This window comes from Bos mutus, chromosome 13, assembly GCF_027580195.1.
Source record: "Bos mutus isolate GX-2022 chromosome 13, NWIPB_WYAK_1.1, whole genome shotgun sequence".
NCBI classification, from domain to species: domain Eukaryota; kingdom Metazoa; phylum Chordata; class Mammalia; order Artiodactyla; family Bovidae; genus Bos; species Bos mutus.
In genome coordinates this window covers 28,058,591-28,080,646 of record NC_091629.1, presented here as the reverse complement: position 1 = coordinate 28,080,646, position 22,056 = coordinate 28,058,591, and the positions used below count along the sequence as shown (strand labels likewise).

Sequence of the window (22,056 nt, the reverse complement as noted above, 5' to 3'; positions counted from 1 at the left end):
CTGATGCCGGGAGGGCCCCTCTCACAAGAGAGGTTTATCTCCCGCCTTTAGGAAGAAAGGAGAGGTCAGAAGGCGCTTCTGGCTTTGTTGTTCTTCAGCTCAAAAGAATCCTGCTTCCAAAGCGGCATATTTGGGGCAGCACATTCTGCTGCCCTTCAATGTGTATATAACTTCATTTCTTGGGATAGATTCCCTTTCTGGTGTGAAAGGAGAGGCTATTTTTAAAAGCTTTGAACACCTACAAAGCAGTATTTTAAACCAAAGAATGTACTATATAACAATTGTTAAATTGCCTTTTTTATTTAAGAAGGTCCTTTAGGTGATGTGGTCCTTTCTTATAATTAGAGGATGAAGCACTTTCACTCTCTTTTGCTAAGGAGATGCTGTCCCCACTGCACTGGGAGGCAGGAGGTCTCAGAATCAGATTTACTGTTTCCTAGAGACAACCTGAGAACTCATCTCCAGTACCTTTGGCAACTGGGGATTATCGCACATGAATAATTCATTTTAGCTCATGACTTTCAACCTCTCTTCTCCCCAAAGGTTAAGAAAGATCTAAAAGTTGAATGGTTCCATGAAGACCTACAAGACCTTCTAGAACTAACACCAAAAATAGATGTCCTTTCCATTAAAGGGGACTGGAATGCAAAAGTAGATAGCAAGAAATACCTGGAGTAACTGGAAAATTTGGCCTTGAAGTACAGAATGAAGCAGGGAAAAGGCTAACAGAGTTTTGCCAAGAGAATGCACTGGTCATAGCAAACACCCTCTTCCAACAACACAAGAGAAGACTCTACACATGGACATCACCAGATGGTCAACACTGAAATCAGATTGACTATGTTCTTTGCAGCCAAAGATGGAAAAGCTCTATACAGTCAGCAAAAATAAGACTGGGAGCTGACTGTGGCTCAGATCACGAACTCCTTATTGCCAAATTCTGTCTTAAAGAAAATAGGAAAAACCACTAGACCATTCAGGTCTGACCTAAATCAAATCCCTTACAACTATACAGTGGAAGTGACAAATAGATTCAAGGGATTAGATCTGATAGAGTGCCTGAAGAACTATGGATGCAGCTTCATGACATTGTACAGGAGGCAGTGATCAAGACCATCCCCAAGGAAAAGAAATGCAAAAAAGCAAAATGGTTGTCTAAGGAGGTCTTACAAACAGCTTTGACAAGAAGAGAAGTGAAAAGCAAAGGAGAATAGGAAAGATATACCCATTTTAATGCAGAATTCCAAAGAATAGCAGGGAAAGATAAGAAAGCCTTCCTCAGTGATCAATGCAAAGAAATAGAGGAAAACAATAGAATGGGAAAGACTAGAGATCTCTTCAAGAAAATCAGAGATACCGAGGGAACATTTCATGCAAAGATGGGCACAATAAAGGACAGAAATGGTATGGACCTAAGAGAAGCAGAAGATATTAAGAGGTGGCAAGAATACACAGAAGAACTATACAAGAAAGTTCTTCATGACCCAGATAATCACAATGGTGTGATCACTCACCTAGAGCCAGACATCCTGGAATGCAAAGTCAAGTGGGCCTTAGTGCTTCCACTGAAGGCAAATCAATGAAGCTTTCCCCCAAAGTAGCAGAATTATAGATGAACAGGTGAAAGTCAGAGTAGATTTAAATCTGATCCAAACACAGATATTGAAAGAAACAAATGTCTCCTTAAATATTTTGTCTCTTGTAGGAAGAATCTATGAAGAATTGTTTGGTGGGGAAAAGAAAGACACAGGATGAGTAAAGTTTGCTATAACTATTGACAGCAGCACTTACCATGCTGTTCTGAAGGTGCCCCCCTGCCCATGGTAATGACAGGAGGTGCCAGCCTAAGTAAGCTTTATCACAGGGCAGGAAATGATCCCACCTGAGGGCTGCACACTTAAAGCAGCACAGCCTCTTTTCAGTTTTTCACTTTTCTGGGATCAAAGGAGGTGTGACAGGCCTGCCTGAGTCCCCTGGGATAAAAATCTGTGCACAACCACTGATGAATTTGCTAAACTTTATCCAAATCTGCTTTGACTATGCCAAAGCCTTCGACTGTATGGATCACAAGAAACTGTGGAAAATTCTTCAAGAGATGGGCATACCAGAGCACCTGACCTGCGTCCTGAGAAATCTGTATGCAGGTCAAGAATCAACAGTTAGAAATGGACATGGAACAACAGACTGGTTCCAAATCGGGAAAGGAGTACGTCAAGGCTGCATACTGTCACCCTGCTTATTTAACTTACATGCAACATACATCATATGAAATGCCAGGCTATATGAATCACAAGCTAGAATCAAGATTACCAGGACAAGTATCAATAACCTCAGATACACAGATGACACCACCCTTATGGCAGAAAGCAAAGAAGAACTAAAGAGCCTCTTGATGAAAGTGAAAGAGGAGTGAAAAAGTTGGCTTAAAACTCAACATTCAGAAAATAAGATCATGGCATCCAGTCCCATCACTTAATGGCAAATAGGTGAGGAAACAGTGGAAACAGTGAGAGACTTTATTTTCTTGGCTCCAAAATCATAGCAGATGGTGAGTGCAGCCATGAAATTAAAAGATACTTGCTCCATGGAAGAAAAGCTATGACCAACCTAGACAGCGTGTTAAAAAGCAGAGACATTACTTTGCCAACAAAGGTCCATCTTGTCAAGGCTATGGTTTTTCCAGTAATCATGTATGGATGTGAGACTTGGACTGTAAAGAAAGCTGAGCACTGAAGAATTGTGCTTTTAAACTGTGATTTCAGAGAAGACTCTTGAGAGTCCTTTGGACGGTAAGGAGATCCAACCAGTCCATCCTAAAGGAAATAGGTCCTGAATTTTCATTGAAAGGGCTGATGGTGAAGTTGAAATTCCAATGCTTTGGCCGCTCGATACAAAGAACTGACTCATTGGAAAAGACCCTGATGCTGGGAAAGATTGAAGGCAGGAGGAGAAAGGGACGACAGAGGATGAGATGGTTGGATGGCATCACCGACTCAATGGACATGAGTTGGAGTAATCTCTGGGAGATAGTGAAGGACAGGGAAGCCTGGCGTGCTGCAGTCCATGGGGTCGCAAAGAGTAGGACAGGTCTGAGCGACTGAACTGAGCTGAAAATGCTTCCCAGTTTCCCTTGACTTGTGGTGAAAGTCCTAATGAACTGTACAGTAGTAATCGGGCCTTGGCGATTTAAAAACTAGACCCCAGGCCACCGGCTCATCAGCTGGGCGACCCTGAGGACCACGCTACCCCTCACAGCGTCCGCAGTTTAGCGCCTGAAGGGAGGGGAGGGGCGGGACTCCACGATCCTAGCAACCGCGCCGCGTCCCCTGATTGGCTGGTCGCCGCGCGGCCGCCATTTTCAAACCCCGGAAGATGGCGGCGGCGGAGGTGGCGGCGCCGTCCTGACAGAAACCTGTCTTCGGGCCGCAGCGGCCGGGCGCCGTGCGGCTCCCAGCGGGCCTCCCGGGCACCCAGCCACCGCGCCGCCCCCTCCGCGCCATGGAGCCCGAGCGGGAGGCCCAGGAGCAGAGCCGGCCGCGGAGGCGAAGCCGCCGGGCCTCGGGGCTCAACGCCGGCGGCGCCGCGGAGCCAGCGGCCGACACCCCCAGGCCCGGCCCGGACGGCAGGTGAGCGCGGGGTGAACGGCGCCTGGGGACTCGGGGTGTCGGGCCCGAGGCTGGGGAGGGTGGCGGGCAGGGAAGGGGCCGGGGGCAGAGAAGAGCCGGGCTGCCTGCTCTCCTCTCCTTCCTCCTTTCTCCCCTCGTCCCTGTCTTCCGATCGCCTGACCCTCCTTTATTTTTACCTCCGGTTCCTCTCCTTCCTCCCTCTCGTCTCCTCCCCTCCCCGCTCAGGGGGTGGAGGTCCTCTCTGCACACCCAGCAGGTTTCCGGCTGGATTTGGGGGTGGCGGGGGCGGTTCCTAAATGCCTACGGAGAGCTGCTAGCTCAGGGGACTGGAATCGTTCCTGGAGCCGGAGAGTTTCTTTTGTTCAGTCGCTCGGTCGTGTCCGACTCCTTACGACCCCATGGACCGCAGCCCGCCAAGCTCCTCTTGTCCATGGATTCCCCAGACAAGAATCCTTCTTGTGATCCATTCCCTTCTCCAGGGGATCTTCCCAGCCCAGGCATCAAGCCAGCATATCCTGCATTGACAGGCGGATTCTTTACCATTGTGCCACCGGGGAAGCCCCCGAGGACTTCTACCAGACACCAAACTTTTAGCCTAAAAGCAAGCATTAAAATAAAAAGTTTCGCCGACGCCAGAGTCCCTCCTTTCGAGCCTCTGACCAAGTCGGCGATCAGGGCGCAGCTCAGGGCCCCAGCCTCCCGGGTAAAGAGGACGCAGAGGCCCGTCTTCGACTTTTTAGCTGTTGACACATTTCATTCTGTCCGGTGCGTCTGCGAAGGGAGGACACCGGCCGAGGGTGTCAGAGGTGGTGTCTGCGAGGCAAGCGGTGAACAAGGGCTGGGGGCATTGCTTTCCCGTCAGGATGCTGCAGGCCCTGGGTTCCTGTGACCGGCCATTGGACCTTTCATCTCTGAGGTTGGGTCCTCATCCGTCATACGGGGTTGAAATAGTATCCACTTCCTCCAAGTTGTGCAATTCAGTGAGGTCATTGTGTGAGCCTACATGCAGGGAGTTAGAAACAAACTGTTATTTGCTGATTTTTATCGGTAATTCCACATCCGCTTCTCTTTTCAGAAGTCCCTGTGGTCCACTACTTATTCTTAAACTACAGTTCCTTACTGAAGTTACATTCCAGTCATGCTCGGATGTGCCAGTCGTTTTTTCAGAGAAAGGAAAACACCTTACTTTCATGGACAGAGCATTTGTAAATTCACTGTTAATAAGTCATTGTGCAGAGAACTAGACTTTTTCCTTAGATACTGATTTTTTATTTTGAAGATTAGGATAATCCTTGCCTGAAACCTTTTACTGATTACAATTTATATGAAAGAGGTAGTGAAAGAGCAGAAAGACGTCATCATCCCAGAGACTGAGAAATAGGAGAATCAGGACCATGTAGTGAAGGGAAGAAAAACAGTGATAAATTCATTGTGCGTTCATTCAATAAAGCTTTTGAGCATTTGCCTGGAAAGATCCCCGGAGAAGGGCATGGCAACCCACTCCAGTATTCCTGCCTGGAGAATTGCATGGACAGAGGAGCCTGGAGGGCTACAGTCTGTGGAGGTCACAGGGAGTCGGACACGACTGAGCAACTAACATTTTCACTTCCCTAGATCTTCATGGTGTTGTAGATATTGGAGATTTGGGTGAACAGATGAAGTGTCTGCTCTCATAAAGCTTACATTCTGATTAGGGATGAAAGAGGATAATGAAATACCAGGTGGTCATCCTGTGAGGAGGATTAAGGCATGGTAAGGGCAGGCAGAGATAAGGAGAGGGGCTGTGTTGCTATTTTTTAAAGATCAAAAAAGCCTCCTCCATGGTAATGATGCCATTTAAGCAGAGATCTGAAGGAATTAAGGAACTCCACCATTTGAAGATTTGGAGAGAAAGGCAGTAAGTGCAGGGCTTCATAGTAGAATCCTGTTTGGTGTGTTCAAGGACTGTAGAGAAGCCACGGTAACTGGAGTGGAGCAAAACAGCTGGAGAAAGGTGGACAGCGAGGTCACAGAGATGCCTGGGGTCAGATTGGGTAGTACATAGCCAACCACCAGAAAGACTTCAAATTTGAATCTGTGGTTGGGAGACAGTAGAAAATTCTGTGATGTGTATTTTAAAAGGATTGGTCTGCTATGTGGCTGGGAGAAAATCCGGTAGACTAATGAAGAGGTTATTGCAGTTTGAGACATCTGAGTGGTAAACATGGTGGAAAATACTCCTATTTGGGATGTATTTTTAAAGTAGCACCGACAGGATTTGCATATGGATTCAGTGTGGAGTTAAGAGAGACGGAGGAATGAAGAATGATTCCGAGGTTTTTAATCTGAGCACCAGAAGACCAGGTTTCCATGTTCCTGGAGAAAAGTTGGGTTTGGGATGCGTTATGAGGCTCCTATTAAGGAGTGCATCACAACAATTTTTCCCCCTCTTCTCTTTCTTTGCTTTTTTCTCTTAAAAAAAAAAAAAATTTCATTGAAGTTTAACAGTCAAATGAAAGAGTACATGAACCGTAAGTGTTTTGCCCAGTGAAATTTCACAAAGTAAACACATCTGTGTAACCAAATATAAATTGAGGGCTTATCAGCAAATAGACTTGAAATCTCAGCACTGGGAAGTCATCTAGATAGTCTGACTAGAGGAGAGTTTGAGGCCCAAACCCCGAGACACTCCCCACATGTAAAGGTCCGGGAGATGAACAAGCTCAGAGGAGCCACAGCTGGTGAGGAACCAGGTGAGATCAGTGTCCAGGAGGCCAAGTGGCGAAAGGGTTTTGAGAAAGGAGATGGGAAAGTATGTCAAGTGTTACTGATAAGGAAGGAATGAACAGTTTAGTGAGATAAGGAATGAGTGATCGTTGAATCTGGTCATGAGAAGAGCATATTGACCTCTAGTAGTTTCCATAATATAGTTAAACTATTAAGAATGTTTGTAGAGGGTTGAGAAGAGAATGAGGTGTGGTTTTTTCCAGAAATGTGTGAGTGTCAGACACTATAAATATGGAGATGCAAAATACTGTCCTTACTCTGGGAGTGTTGCCGAGATCCCAGCCTCTGTTCTCTGGTGCTGGATAGAAACACAGAGACAAGAGTTTTGGGTGAAGTTGAAAAGAGTAGCTTTTATTGTTTTGCCAGGCAAAGGAGGCCACAGTAGGCTAGCGCCCTCAAGACTGTCCTCCTTTGGGAAAAATATGAAGGGATTTTAAAGTTCAGGAGGGGAAGGGAGTGCTGTAGATAAGGAATAGGGCAGTAGCAAGCTTGCATTCTTCTTTCCTTTTGGAAAATCTCTGCATAGTCTAAGTCAGTGTCAGGCTGTCGGGAGGAATACAGAAGTCCTTGAAGCTATCGCACTGACTTTCTAGAATAAAGAATGCTGACAAAAGAAGGGAGTGTTAGGAAGTGCTTCCTCAGAGAAGCGAACACCATATGCATTGTACACAGCTCTGATTAGAAGGTAATCATTTTCAAAATGTAATTAAGTAAGCAAGAGAAGCTTTTCTGAGAAAATGGCTTAGTGGACTTAAAAGAATAAGGCCTAGCATGTTGGAAGCAGCCTTAACCAATTTCTGCTCTTACAGAATAACTTACAGTGGTATAGGGAAGAAACTTAATAATCATAATCGTGTATGATGACAGTTACTATCGTGTTAGGTATATGATGCCATAGATGCAAATAAAAGGAGAAATTCTGGTTGGAAAGGACAGGAATGATTCCCTGTTGTAACCCTTGAGTCTCGGAGGGCCAGTTTAGACAGTGGATGTGCATGGGTGATATCATGTAGGGGGAAGCATTTAAATGTTAAAAGGCCCTTTACACAAATGAGAGTGAAGAGTTTTAGGTATCATGACACTGACTGTATAGGGAGAAGACTGAGATGGGGATAGAGAGGAGGTAGTGATTAGTGATGATACTGAAGAAGTAAGAGCCACATCACTGAGGGAAGCCTTGTATGCCATGATAGTAAACCTGATGAAAACTAGCCCCCAAACAAGTGCTCATATACACAAAATTCCAAATTTGTGGACTCTTGCAGCCCAACTATGGAACCAAATTAAAAGTCGCAAGTGAATTCATCATCGGCGGGAAGTCAATTTGCAGTTACCTGGATGAGTGTTTGAATCTGGTGGCTGGCAGTGAGATTGGAGAACTTGAAACACTGGGTTACACTTTTAGGAAGCCTCACTGCAACCCGAGGGCAAGAAAGAATAATGGAGGCAACACCAGCTTGTGGGGTAGATTCTGAAGAAGGGGTGAACTTGATATGGGGCGGATGAGGGAATAAGCAAGTACAGAGAGAGGTTGAAGAGACAGGAAAGGAAAAAGGTGATAAAACAAGCAGCCAGAAAGACAGAGAAGGATGGACTCCTCAGTGTAAAGATAGAGCATCTAGCCTGTCTGAGAGCTGTGGACAGTAGCCTTTGGGGTAAGTTTGGGGAATGTGGGATGTTATGAGCAGGAATTTGGGGGCTTTCCCACCAGGGTTCTGTTTTTTAGGTGAGGTTGTAAATTACGTCAGCTGAGAAAAGGGTGGTGACATAGGCTTCCCTGGTGGCTCTGTGGTAAAGAATCTGTCTGTAATTCAGGAGACACAGGAGACATGGGTTTGATCCCTGGGTCAGCAAGATCCCCTGGAGAAGGAAATGGCAACCCACTCCAGTATTCTTGCCTGGGAAATCCCATAGACAGAGGAGCCTGGCAGGCTACAAAACCACCACCATAGGCAGCGTTAGGAGAATGATGAAGTTGTCCTACTTCATTACTCTGTTCTTTTTTTGAAGGACAAAAAAAAAAGAAAATGAAAGTATCACCTTTTTATAAAACAGTGTTCACATACTATACAGTTTTACCCACTTGAAGTGTACAATTCACTGTTTTCCTCTGGATTCAGGACATGTGAATGTCCTCTAGATATGTGCAACCATCACCAGGCAATTTTTGAACATTTTCTTCACCTCAAAATGAAAGCCCATACCTCTCTCCCTAACGCCTCTCTCTTCTTTTACCCCAAACTCTAACCTGCTTCCTATCTCTATGAATTTCCCTGTTTTGGACATTTCACATGAATGAAATCATATGTGGCCATTTTTTAGTGAGGCATCCTTTGCCCATTTTAAAAATTGGGTTATTTATATTTTTTATTACTAAGATATAAAAAATCTACTCTTGATAACAAGTCCCTGCATGGTTTGCAGATATGTTCCCCTATTCTGTGGGTTGTCTTTTTTGTTAACTGAAGTCCAGTTGATTTACAAATTGTGTTAGTTTCTGGTGTACAGCAGAGTGATCCAGCACGTGTGTGTTTGTACACATATTTGCATGCACACTGCTGTTTACAGGCCTGCCATTTAATCAGCCTGTCCATGTGGTTGGAGCTCATTTTCAGCCACATCTTTGCTAATTGTTAATCCTAGCCATCCAGATGAGAAACGGGTAGACTTGAGAATGAGCTCAGGAGTTGGAATGGCTAATACATGCAGAACCTGAGAGAGAGGGCCTACTGTACCAAGTTAAATAACAGATCATGACTCTGATCTGCCTCTGCTAAAGACTGATCCCGGGCATTGCTTCACACAGAGGTAAAAAAAAATCTTGAACATAATGTGAATGCTGACACCGTAGGACATAGCTGGGGCAAGATAATTAGGGAGAAAAAGTGAGTAAAGACAGCTGGAATCCATTGGGGGTCTAAGCTTGCTCTGTGGCAGTGGCTCTCGGCTGCTTTCTCCTCCTCCTTGTCTTGTCCCTCTCTGTTCTTGGTAGTAATAGGCCAGTTTCTTGTCCACAGGCAGCCCTGGGCCCCGCTACACGGCTCAGAACTCAGAAAGCAGCGTGCTTCTCTGGCCTAGTTTTCCTGACACTGAGTCTATTCTAGCCCCGGCTTTGATTCAGTTAATTACTCTCTCTGGGAATGGACATTCTTTTAGACTGAGATCCAAAGCTGAATAAAACATTAGTGTTTAAAGAGTTTAGGCTTTACAGTCAGACTCCTTGGGTTCAAATTCTGGCTCTTGAGGATTTAATCTCTTTAAACCTCACTTCATACTTTCTAGCTCATTAGTAGTATCTGTCTCATCAGGCTGTGATTAATCTTTTTTAAATCTCACTTTATAGTATCTGTCCCATAAGGTTGTGGAAATTATAAGAGGTAATTCATGTAAAACATGAGAATAATACCTAGATATTAACAAATGCTCCATAAATCTTAGGTATCATTGTTTTCATTTTCTGCAGGAAACACTAAGAGCTATAACTTACCCTCTATCAAGGAGTATTTAGCAATTATCTCTGTTATCAGTTTTGTAGAGGTGGATCTCTGACTAGATGGTAGATCTTTGACTTTTGTTTTTCTAGTGAAATTGATGGATTTGTAGAGTGGACATCCAGAGTTAAATGTATATTCTTAAAGCAAGTTCTGTTAATTTTGAGCTAAGGGTTCCTGTTGCCTTTAAGGGAATTTAACTTCCTGGATGGACTGTTTTTCAAAACATTTAAAAAACCAAATTAAACAGAAATTGAGCCAGTCCTCGATAACCCGGGATTGTCATCATTATTACTATTTATATTAATAGTTGCTGAAAATAAAAGGATGCCCCCACTAGCTCCTAAGGCTGTTTCCTCCCACATCAAAATGACTGTACTGTTTAACAGTTTTATTGAGACATAATTTGCATATCATAACATTCGCCTGTTGTAAGTGTGCAATTCAGGAATTATTAGTAAGTGGAAGGCGATGGCACCCCACTCCAGTACTCTCACTTGGAGAATCCCATGGACGGAGGAGCCTGGTAGGCTGCAGTCCATGGGGTCTCTAAGAGTCGGACATAACTGAGCGACTTTACTTTCACTTTTCACTTTCATGCATTGGAGAAGGAAATGGCAACCCACTCCAGTGTTCTTGCCTGGAGAATCCCAGGGATGGCGGAACCTGGTGGGCTGCCGTCTATGGGGTCGCACAGAGTCGGACACGACTGATGCGACTTAGCAGCAGCAGCAGCAGTATAGACACAGTCCACCATTAGAATATTCATCATCCCAAATACTCCCTCAAGTTTGTTTGCAGTCAGTCCTCCTCCTACCCCCAGGCCTAGGCAGCCACTAGTCTGTTTTCCATGTCTGTAAATTTCTGTTTCTGGATATCCATCTAAATAGAACCACACAATATAATCTTTCACATTTGCGTGTTTGTAGTTCGTCTATATTAATTACCTGCCATGATAGAGGAGGGCAATGACATAAGTCATAATCTCATATAATTTTTCATATTTTTCATATAATTTGGCTTGAGAATGAAATAACAGGTGATTTTTTGTGGAACATCAACTGTACCATTTTATTTATGTTTTGTTTAGACTAAATCTAGTTGAGTGTAAAAATAATTTACATAGTTTGAAAATACATCAAATGACACAAAAAGAAGTATGTAAAGACCAAGGAGTGATCAGTGGGGCTAATAGGAAACACAGTTTAATATATCAAGCTAGTTCCTTCGGGTATTCATTTATTTTATGCCTTAAAAGTTAGTAATTAATTGGATATATGAAAAAAGATTGGACAAAAATTCTTAAAAAGATGAACTGTCACTTCTTATTTCAGCGTTTGAGCTGCTTTTTAAACGGACTGTACTGCGTATCTTTTAAAGGCCACTTTTAATGTTTTATGAAATAAAAAATTTTCCCACAAGGATTTAAAATAGCTGCTACATTTTGAGTGTGACCCCTATGAAAAAATGACTATATATCTTTCCAAGTTTTTTGAAAGCTGGCACTGACTCACATACTTTCAGGGCACAGTTTGTTTTTTGGGTTCCTATTTTCCATTAGTTCTCAAAATAAATAGGTACTTGCTTTTGAAATAGGAAAAAATAGCATTACTATAAAGCTGATTACAGCTGGTGCTGGAAACAATCTTGCCATCCAGTTGGAAATATTTTTCCAGTTTTCAGTGTGTTTAAAATTCCTAACAGCTAATTCTTTCCAGCTTTTAAACATCAAATTCATTCTGAGGTCAGAATGGACAATTCTAGGGAATAAAGAAATGAATATCTTTGGTTTTGTGTTCTCCTTGTCTTATATCTGAAAGGAAGTGCTCAGTGACTATTTTAAGTGCCACTATGATTTCTATTTTGTAATGAATATTTGTATAACTTTAAAAATAATCTGAGAAATTATAATTTTTGCTTCTCAACCCAGTCTCCACTGGTGGCTCTTTGTGTAGTATATGATACCTAGAACAGTGTTTTTAAAAAGTAATCATAACATGAAGGTTCCATTTGCCCTGTAATCCTTTGGCATTTGATTATAGTACTATATCTCTGTATACTCTTATCTATGTATTCTTTAGTCATATGAATTATAATTTATTGCTGATATCTTGCTGTTTTACCAGAAATCATGCAATCTTCATTGTTACTTGACTTTTCTATAGTGGCAAGGAATCACCAGTTCCTTAGTTTATTTTGCTCCACTAGAGAGGCCCTCAAAACAATTTTTGAGCTACAAATAGTTATTTAGGTAGCATTTGCTTTAAATATCTTCAGATCTTTCGTATCTGTTTCTAATTATTATTAATGGCATCCTATTTCACTGTGTCAGGACCCTTCCCAGGAACTGAACAGGCCTTGGGAGGAAGGGAGAATTCTCCAACCGGACCTTGAGCCCTTTCTAGTCACCTCCCCATTCTGCCGTTGCTGCTGTCCCTCCGCCCCTAGCCATCTGTTGTCAGCAGTATCAGAACTGCCTCTTAACCAGCCTCCTGACCAGTGCTGCCTTCTTCCAACTCAGCCTTCTTGTTCCTTAGAACTCAATTGCCGACAGCTGCCATACGTATTCAAGATCAAGTTCATATTTTTAAGGGCTGTACATGAGGCCTTTTATCATGATCAAGCCCTGTTTTATTTCTTTTGATGCTCAAACATAAAGAGCTACTTGCAGTTTCCTGTATATAATTCATTTCACCCCCCGCTTCACTTGTGCCTTTCCGTTTCCCCACAGAGCCTGCCTGGCTCTTATATGCTTTGCTGATTGAGATTTCTCTTTGCTCCAGTTTTACGGTTCAGAGAAGGCAATGGCAACCCACTCCAGTACTCTTGCCTGGAGAATCCCAGGGACGGGGGAGCCTGGTGGGCTGCTGTCTGTGGGGTCGCAGAGTCAGACACGACTGAAGCGACTTAGCAGCAGCAGTATTAATTCTTCTGCAAAGCCATTTTGCTGTCCTCTTTCTCCTTGCAGCCATTTTCACTTGTGCTCCTTGTCAAAAATAAACAAACTTCTGCTTTATATTTAGCTTAGAAAACTACAAAAAGCCTGTGTTTGATTTAAGCTTGTAAATGTTTGTAGAAATAACCACCGTCTGTGGTGTTTCTGTAACTTACAGTGACTGAGAATGAAGGTGAGAGACAGAGTACACAAGTGGACAGTGGCCTGACAGTGCAAGAGCTAAGCAATAACTTCTGTAATAATTGGCCCCAAATGGCCAAGACTTGATCAGCAACAGTCAGCTTCCCCAGTTTTTGTCTTTGGTTCCAAATTAAGAATCTCCCTCCAACGAAGGACACCTGGGTTCGATCCCTGAGTCAGGAATATCCCCTGGAGAAGGGAATGGTAAGCCACTCCAGTTATTCTTGCCTGGGAAATCCCATGGACAGAGGATCCTGGCAGGCTATAGTCCATGGGGCCGCAAAGAGTCAGACATGACTGAGCGACTAACACTTCACTTCCAACTTAAAACCAACTCAAGCAAATCCTATCTGCACCCAGTAAATCACACAGGAGCCCCAGTCCCACTTAGCTTGCCTGCACCTTCCCCCTGCTGACAGCCTCCAGTCAGAACACACCTGAAGCCTTCCCTTGTTCCTCATTCCCCAGCCTGCCTTTCAGTCTCCCTAAACACCAGTGATGGTGGCCAGCTCCCTTGCTGTAGCAAGCTCTGAAATAATAACCTTTGCTTTTCTCATAAGTATAGTTTATAAGGGCTTCCCAGATGGCTCAGTGGTAAAGAGCAGGAGATTCAGGTTCAATCCCTGTGTCAGGAAGATCCCCTGGAGGAGGAAATAGCAGCAACCCACTCCAGTATTCTTACCTGAAAAATCCCATGGATAGAGGAGCCTGGCAGGCTACAGTCCACAGGGTCATAAAGAGTCGGTCAGACACAACTTGAGTGACTGAACATGTGTACATAGTTTATAAACATTTCTGCACTACCTATGTTTTGTGATTTTCTACATGTTTGACAAACCTAGACAGCACATTAAAAAGCAGAGACATTACTTTGCCGACAAAGGTCCGTATAGTCAAAGCTATAGTTTTTCCTATAGTCATGTATAGATGTGAGAGTTGGACCATAAAGAAGGCTGAATGCCAAAGAATTGATGCTTTTAAACTGTGGTGTTGGAGAAGACTCTTGAGTCCCTTGGACTGCAAGGAGAACAAACCAGTAATCCTAAAGGAAATCAATCCTGAATATTCATGGAAGGACTGAAGCTGAAGCTCCAATACTTTGGCCACCTGATGTGAAGAGGTGACTCATAAATAAGAAAAGACCCTGATGCTGGGAAAGATTGAAGGCAGGATTGGTCAGTCACTAAGTTGTGCCCAACTCATGGACTGAGCCTACCAGGCTCCTCTGTCCAGGGAAGCCCGTGTCACTTAGTAGTAAAGAACAAAATCCTCGTCACATTTTAACCTTACTTGAGACCTTTGTCTCAGATATAGTTATTCAAAGCTTTTTATTTGGTTTATTTAAGTTATAACACTAAAAAAAAAACAATCAGTACATGGAAGAGATTTACACATAAAATACAAAATAAATTCATTTAACTTTTGTTTATTATGTTGAGTTTTTTTACTATTATTTTTAAAATATTAAACATGAATGCTGAATTTTATCAAGAATTTGTTGCATCATTTACTGTTTTCTTAACCTATTAGTGAAATATATAAAATATATTTCATATCATTGAGCCATGTATACGCTTCTAAAATAAACTCTGCTTGTTTTGGTGAATTAGTTTAATCTGTCTACTAGTTTTATAAAGGCTTTTTCACTTTTGTAATGTTTCTGAAAATTTCCAGAAGTGACTAGAACCTATACCCTGATTTTTTGGATTTTGGTTTTTGTGGGTTGTTTTGTTTTGTTTTTAAATACCCTCCCTCTTCTTTCTACAATTGAATGATTAATTAGGCTACTTTGAAGAGTTTTGAAACTATGAAAAAGATGGCTTTTTACCTGTTAGTGCTTAATTTTACTGAAGTTACTCTCAATGTATTTGAATTTTCTGTTAACAGATACTCCCTTCGGAGAGGTAGCTCCTTCACATTTTTAACACCTGGCCCCCATTGGGATTTCACTTTGGTGAGTAGACACCTGGGTTTTTATTTCAAGACATTAGATAGAAATAATTCCTGACTGTCCTTCAATCTAGTTGTCTGTGCATCTCTGAAAGTCTTAAGGCACAGAGTTTCTATCACTGTCTTTGCCAGCATAATTTAACTCTTCTCTGCTAACAGACTGAAATTTTTATTTCAGTTAAATGTAAAATGTATTTTGAAAAGTATTGGATCTATTCATCTTTATTCAATTCATTCTCTTATTTCTACCAGTGTTAAAATTAATATATTATGAAACATGAATATATTAATATTTTTATGTACATACTCTGACAGGTTTCTCCTTTGTTGAAAAATATAAAAATGATTGTAGGTAATATATATAACAAATGAATTATTTCTGTTATAAACAATCTTAGTATAGAGGGACTGCTTCATTATTTTTAGGAGACTTCCAAAGGCATCCAACCTTATGGAAACTAACACCAGAAAATTGGAGTTTTTAATAATTAAAAACTAATTTAAATAATTAAAACCTCATTGCTTCATAATACCCATATAAATAAAATATGTACAAAGAGAGCATGATTCTTATGCTTTTCTTATTTGGGGGAAATAGCAAAAATGGTTCTGCTTCTAGTATGCCAAACTTTACCTGTGTGCATGTATTATGATGGTCCAATAATACATGCTTCATTTGTATTCTATTCTCTTGTATTTAATTTGATATTTTAGTGTATCAAAACACAATACTCAGGGTGAGGTTAATGAGAGTGGACATAAATGTGTATTTCAGATAGCCAGAATAATTTCACAGTTGGGGACTGACTTCTAAATTGGATCTGATTAGATTATCATTGTCTTTAACTCACATTGGAAAATGTGAGTGATGATGAGCTTGTCATCTGTATATTAAATTTTAGTAGCTCACTTTAAGGAGTAAGAAATACATAGAAATGAAGTTCTAATATTTTACTCCTGTACTCCAGGAAAGATATCTTGCATTTTCTCTGAGATAGGTGCATCTCACTTGTGAAAACACTTCTATAGAGGTCTCCATGACAAAAGAAATATCTCATGGTTCATGTATTAACACTTTTGGCATATGATTAAGAAAACTTAAGAGGGAGATTTATTACTTTTTAAATACATAGTTGAAAGGAAAAGATCAAAAATTAAGCATCTAACTCAAGGGGTGAGAAGAACAATAGAGTGAACTGAAGAAAAGAGGAGGAGAAGTAAGAGTGGAAAAGTAAAGTCAACACCCAATCATAGTAAAAGTCTTGGCAAACCAAGGTGAGAATATAGACTATAACATCGTACTTAGCCTGAGACCTACCACAAGCAACATACATGATGATAAAGTGCTAGCCATGTTCCCTTCCATGTATTTCCCTGACTTCTACCTGGACTTTATCTTTCCTTTTCTCAGTTGTCCCCATCCTGCGCAGTGTAGATTCTATTCTCCCAGTTCCTCTTCTGTGGGGTGGCCAGGTCCTGGCTGCTCAGTGTTGAGAGTTCACAGGAGCTGGGCTGTGTCATATTTAATCAGAAAATTATTTTGAGATACAGAAGAAATGTTACTTAAGGATTCTTTTTCAGTATTGACTTTGTTGTTGTTCAGTAGCTAAGTCATGTCTGACTCTGTAACCCTATGGACTCCCTATTCCTTATCATTTCCCAAAGTTAGCCCAAGTTCATGTCCATTGAGTCGGTGATACCATCCAACCCTCTCATCCTCTGCCTCCCTCTTCTTTTGCTTTCAATCTTTCCCAGCAATATTGACTAAGGACTAGAAGTTAAAGCTATATACACAGTTGGGTCACTGCTGGCACTTGTAGGGCTGAAGGAAGGTGGTAATGATTACTGGAAGGTTCTCTAGGTACGTGCATGTTCCTCCAGCTGAAAAGTCCTGCTTTGGGCAACACACCTTAATTACTTGGACCAGGAAAAAAGGATATTTCTTTCCTAGTGAAATCACCCCCTCATAGAATAAATAAAATGTGTTCCTTTTTAAAAATACTTCTGCCTGTATATATAAAATATATTTTACTTTTTCTCTAACAAGTATAGGCTTGACTTGCATAAGAGTTCTATTCTGGAAAACTTTAGATAAGTTTTTTAGTAGAGTGGAATCACTTCACACCAGATAATTCAATCTGAGGGAACTTTTTAGAAAGTATATAGTATGTGCTAGTGATAAATTATCAGAGAAGGCAATGGCAACCCACTCCAGTACTCTTGTCTGGAAAATCCCATGGGCGGAAGAACCTGGTAGGCTGCAGTCCATGGGGTCGCGAAGAGTCAGATACGACTGAGCAACTTCACTTTCACGCATTGGAGAAGGAAATGGCAACCCACTCCAGTGTGCTTGCCTGGGGAATCCCAGGGATGGGGCAGCCTGGTGGGCTGCCATCTATGTGGTCACACAGAGTCAGACACGACTGAAGCGACTTAGCAGCAGCAGCAGTGATAAATTATGAGTATCCCTCATAAAAATAACTTTCTTACGAATATAGCCTAAGGCTTCACTTTTTAAAAGTGATTTTCCTTCTATATAAGAATGAAATCTTTTCCTTTTTTTATAGAAAAGAAAACGAAGAGAGAAAGATGATGATGTTGTAAGCCTTAGCAGCCTTGATCTGAAGGTAAGCCTTATGCTCTAGCAAAGAAAAGCGTTTAAGAATATGCAGATAGCACTTTATTTCTGTGCTATAAAAATAGCAAATGCTGAGTTTTTTTCCATTTTGCATTTTCTAAGTGCAGAACTGAGTGGTATTGGCTCTTACAGATACCCTCCTTTTTCTGTTCTACTTCTCTGTGAAGAATGAGCAGAAAATGTCACTCAAAACAGTAGTGACCACAAGCTCCTGTACCTGAGGAGACCAGGCCTGTCATCTGTGCAGAGGAATGCAGGTAGCTGATGGATGGAAGAGCACGTGTCCCTCCTCTGAGAGGCAGCTTCTCCTGTGCCTTATCCCCAGATCTGGGGTTTTGTATGAAATCCAAATTTTGTATGAAATCCAAATTTTAAGTGTTGGATCAGATTTTTTCTAACAACTGTGCAAGCCAAATAACTTATCTGCAAGCCAGATGTGGCCCAGGGGTTTCCAGTGTGTGATGTATGATCAACCAGAGCTCAGTGCACACTTAGAAACAATTATGTCTCCTATTCTGTAAAATTGTACTTTGAAGTCCAAAACTACTGTTTTGGAATTACTTATTTCACTCTTGTCACTTGGAAGTTTTACAGAACCACCTTGGTTTTAACGAACTTTGTTTTAAAAGATTGTTATGAAAAATTATACATTTTTAAGTGAGGTTTTTTAAAATATGTTTGCCATCATGTTTAATGATGGGAGCTGCTACTTTTTAAAGACAGATATTTTCTAAAAATCAGATTTTTATAGATCTGCCCCTCAACATTTTAGCAAACCTGGTTAATTTGCTTGATTATCAAAGATTAATTGTCATTGCCTAGATTCATTTATTCATTGACATTGCAGAATAGTTCTGTTGTGCCTTTATCAGCTCTTTATTAACTGGAACATTTCTGTAAAGAGAAAATTCCTCTCATCAACCTCGGCTACTCAGAGTACTCTTTTATAATAAAGGCTGGACAAGTGCTTGATTCCTTTCCTTTATCAGTTTTCAAAAATAATGAGTTTTAGTCATTAAAATCCTCTAAAAGTAACTAGTGATTTTTGTTTTTAATAGTACTATGAACTCATGGATGTGAACATGTTTGTTGTGTTTTGATCCATTTTAGCTGTTACTCTTACTGGGCTCACATTGTCCCATCTTTGGCTTCTGGATGGCTCCTATGTCCTTTTCCTCCAGCTCTAGTAAGATATAATTGACGTACAACATTGGGTAAATTTAATGTATACAGCAGGTTGATTCCCCATTCCTTTTGATAGCCTCACCTCACAGCCAGAGACTAAATGGCCTCCTTTTCTTCCCGGACGACAAGGTATTCCAAGCCTTTGCGGGTCATATGGTCTTTGCCTTGTGTTATTTTGTCCCCAGTCCGGTGAGAGGGAAATTCAGCTTTCTTCTAAACCTGATGTCATTTTAGCAGTTTTTATTGACGTTGAATTTATGGGAATTATTTGAATTACTATAATTTTGAGGGTAGATATTATATTATGAACTAATATTCACCAACTAGCCAAAGACAGGCTTCTGTTGCCCTTCAGAATTTATTAATAGTACATTTTAGGGCAGTAGTTGTATATTTGTACATACTGTTGTTAACTTCCTTTAAACTGAGGAATTATATTCAAGAAGGAAATCCTTATAAAATTTTGGTTGCATTAAATACACGCCCAGCTACAAAGAGAATAATGCAGCGATATGCAGTCTCCATTTGTTCCAAAGCCAAGGATTTGTGTACAACTATAGTAATGAAAGAATGAATTTGAAATAATTATTTATTGAACATCATCTTTGTATACCCAAAATTCACTGAGGTCTGATCTAAATTCTTTTATTCTTTTATTTAAAAAAAAAATACCACAGACATTTAGAGTACCCACAATATTTCAAATACTATACTGAACTTTAGAGAGAAGACAGGAAACAAGAACCTCTGACAGAATCATACCTGCATAGATTACAGTAGACTGCAGAAGTACCAGTTGGTATTGCTGCTGCTGCTGCTAAGTCACTTCGGTCGTGTCCGACTCTGTGCGACCCCATAGACGGCAGCCCACCAGGCTCCCCCATCCCTGGGATTCTCCAGGCAAGAACACTGGAGTGGGTTGCCATTTCCCTCTCCAATGCATGAAAGTGAAAAGCGAAAGTGAAGTCGCTCAGTCGTGTCTGACTCTTAGCGACCCCATGGACTGCAGCCCACTAGGCTCCTCGGTCCATGGGATTTTCCAGGCAAGAGTACTGGAGTGGGGTTCCATTGCCTTCTCCAATATATAGGGCTACCTCATGCTTTTGTGTAGTATTTCATAGTATTAAAGTACCAATTGCCTGTCATAGTCATTAAAGAATAAAATATATAATTTAGTATTAGGTATAATCTAAAATTGTAGAGTATATCATTATACTCTGCAGATTGGTATACAGTTTGAGTATACCAATAGTCAAAATGTAACCCTTCAATGCACTATTAACTTTTAAGAAAATGAGATCCCCAAATCTGAACCTTCAGAGAAAGAACCACCACCTCCTTGCAGGAGGCTTAACAGAGGTACAGTAGAGATCACCGCTCTTGCTTACTCCAAATTTGATAGCTGTCTCTGCGTTTTCTCTCGGTATGCAATATTGCTTCAGTCTCTTACCTTGGCCCAGGGGTAGGGGGTTACATTTCAGGGGCTCCCACTTTGCCCTTCCCTCTGTAATGACTTCTGAGAACATGAAGGTTACCATCTTCTTTTTCAGTCTCTTAAAGTAATTAACAGAAGCCAGCCAACTCTGTAGTCCTTACAGTTTGTTGCCCCCATGTCACCCCTGCTACAATACCATTGCTTCACCGCTCCATCTGTACCAGTCCATACCTGTGGTCCTTGTCACCACTTCATCCATGAATGACCAGTTTCAGACTCCCATCCCGAGTGTCTGGTCTCTAGGGCCAGTCTCCGTGTCGGTGTCTCAGCCCATGGTCCCTCCAGAAATCCAAGCCTGAGGCATGAAGTAGTGGACAAGGTAGTCGGGTTCCAGGTGTGGTGCCAAGGAACATGGAGGCAGCTACTGCAAGTGTCTAATTATGGGACCTTCTGAAGAGCCACATAAAATACACCACACAGTTGTCTTCTCAGGGGACTCACCGGGGAGCTTTTACCCACCAGCTTCTGTGCTCCATTAGTCAGTGGGTGTCCCAAGGGATGTTAATCCCTCACACTTCCAGGCAACCACTTGTAAATGCCTGTCTCCGCCTCTGAGAAGCCCAGGGTGAGAACTCGACGCAGCTGGGGCCAGGGCAGCTGGGGCCAGGGGCTATCTGAGGCCGAGCCATTGCTGCAGCAGCAGCTGGAGTGAGATATGGGTTGAAAACACAGGACTGGCTCAGAGCAGTGCAGTTGGTCTTTGGGTTTGGGCCTTAGCTGATTCTCAGGGGGAAAATTTGGGAAATCCCACTCAACATCATGATATTAATACATAAGCACAGACCATCTTAAATGATGCAAGAAATGTTATCCTGTACACTTGAGATAAAAAGTCATCACTAACAGCAGCAGTATCTGATTCTGTTTGATGCTTGGGTTATCATTGCAAAGAGAACTGTGGTTTTGATAATACCAAGCTTCTTAGCCTGTCAGCTATTCTGGTTATAGTCTTTCTCATAGTATTAACTGATCTGAGTTGATCTTTTCCCAAAATAAATTTTTAGTAAAACTTGGACATACTACTCAAATTTTACTCCAAATGTTTTACAATTTCAGATCCACATATAGTTTCATTGCTGACTTCTTTCATACGCATCTCGCCCAAATGTGAATGCCTTTTTTGGTGTTGTTTTTAACTCATTACTAGATATTGTGGAGCACTCGTTCCTCAGAAGTACCACTTTGTTAATATTTCAATCAGTGTTTCCTTTTTTAGTAAGATTTGAAATTCTATTTTTAACTCAAGTATTTTTAGTGAAGTACAGTAGTTTTTGTAATCTTGAACTCGTTTTAAAGTGGAACATAGATTTTTATATTTATAAAAAGTTCTTAAAATATATCTTGTGAACTTTGCAATCTCTTTATATACTTGTACAATTTTAAAATGTTTAATTTAGCAATATAAAACATGAGCGCTATACAAGGGCTAAAGATAAAAATTTTATTGTCCTCAGTATAAGATCCTTACAAAGTTGAAGAAAAGCAGGTTGGCGGTTGCATTTCACATTATCCCTTGTAGAGGGCAGCAGAGAGCTTAGATTTTGTTTTCTTCTTTACCTTTAAGAAGGGTTTCCTAGCCTAATTTCCAATTGCTTGTTATTGTTCTAGACAAAAGTAAGTAAGAACAAATAGTATCTAGACCCAAAAAAAAGTAATGATTATTCTTCAGCTCTAATTTATTTCTAAATTCCAGAATTCTTATTTCACATTAAAAGGAGAAAAAAGGTAAATTGGCTAATAGTCCTTTGTCTATAGAGAAGGAAAACATC

At 41.3% G+C, this 22,056-nt stretch overlaps 1 protein-coding gene across 1 annotated transcript in view; it reads left to right on the top strand.

Moving 5' to 3' along the window:
- The first annotated feature begins 3,360 nt into the window (after window positions 1-3,360).
- Window positions 3,361-22,056, top strand: part of NET1 (neuroepithelial cell transforming 1) — a 34,388-nt gene continuing 15,692 nt past the window's right edge. Inside the window, exons 1-3 of the mRNA XM_070381209.1 lie at window positions 3,361-3,626; window positions 14,907-14,973; window positions 17,537-17,596. Of these exons, the coding sequence (XP_070237310.1) occupies window positions 3,499-3,626; window positions 14,907-14,973; window positions 17,537-17,596 (255 nt within the window). The 5' untranslated portion in view covers window positions 3,361-3,498. The remainder of the gene's footprint in view (window positions 3,627-14,906; window positions 14,974-17,536; window positions 17,597-22,056) is intronic.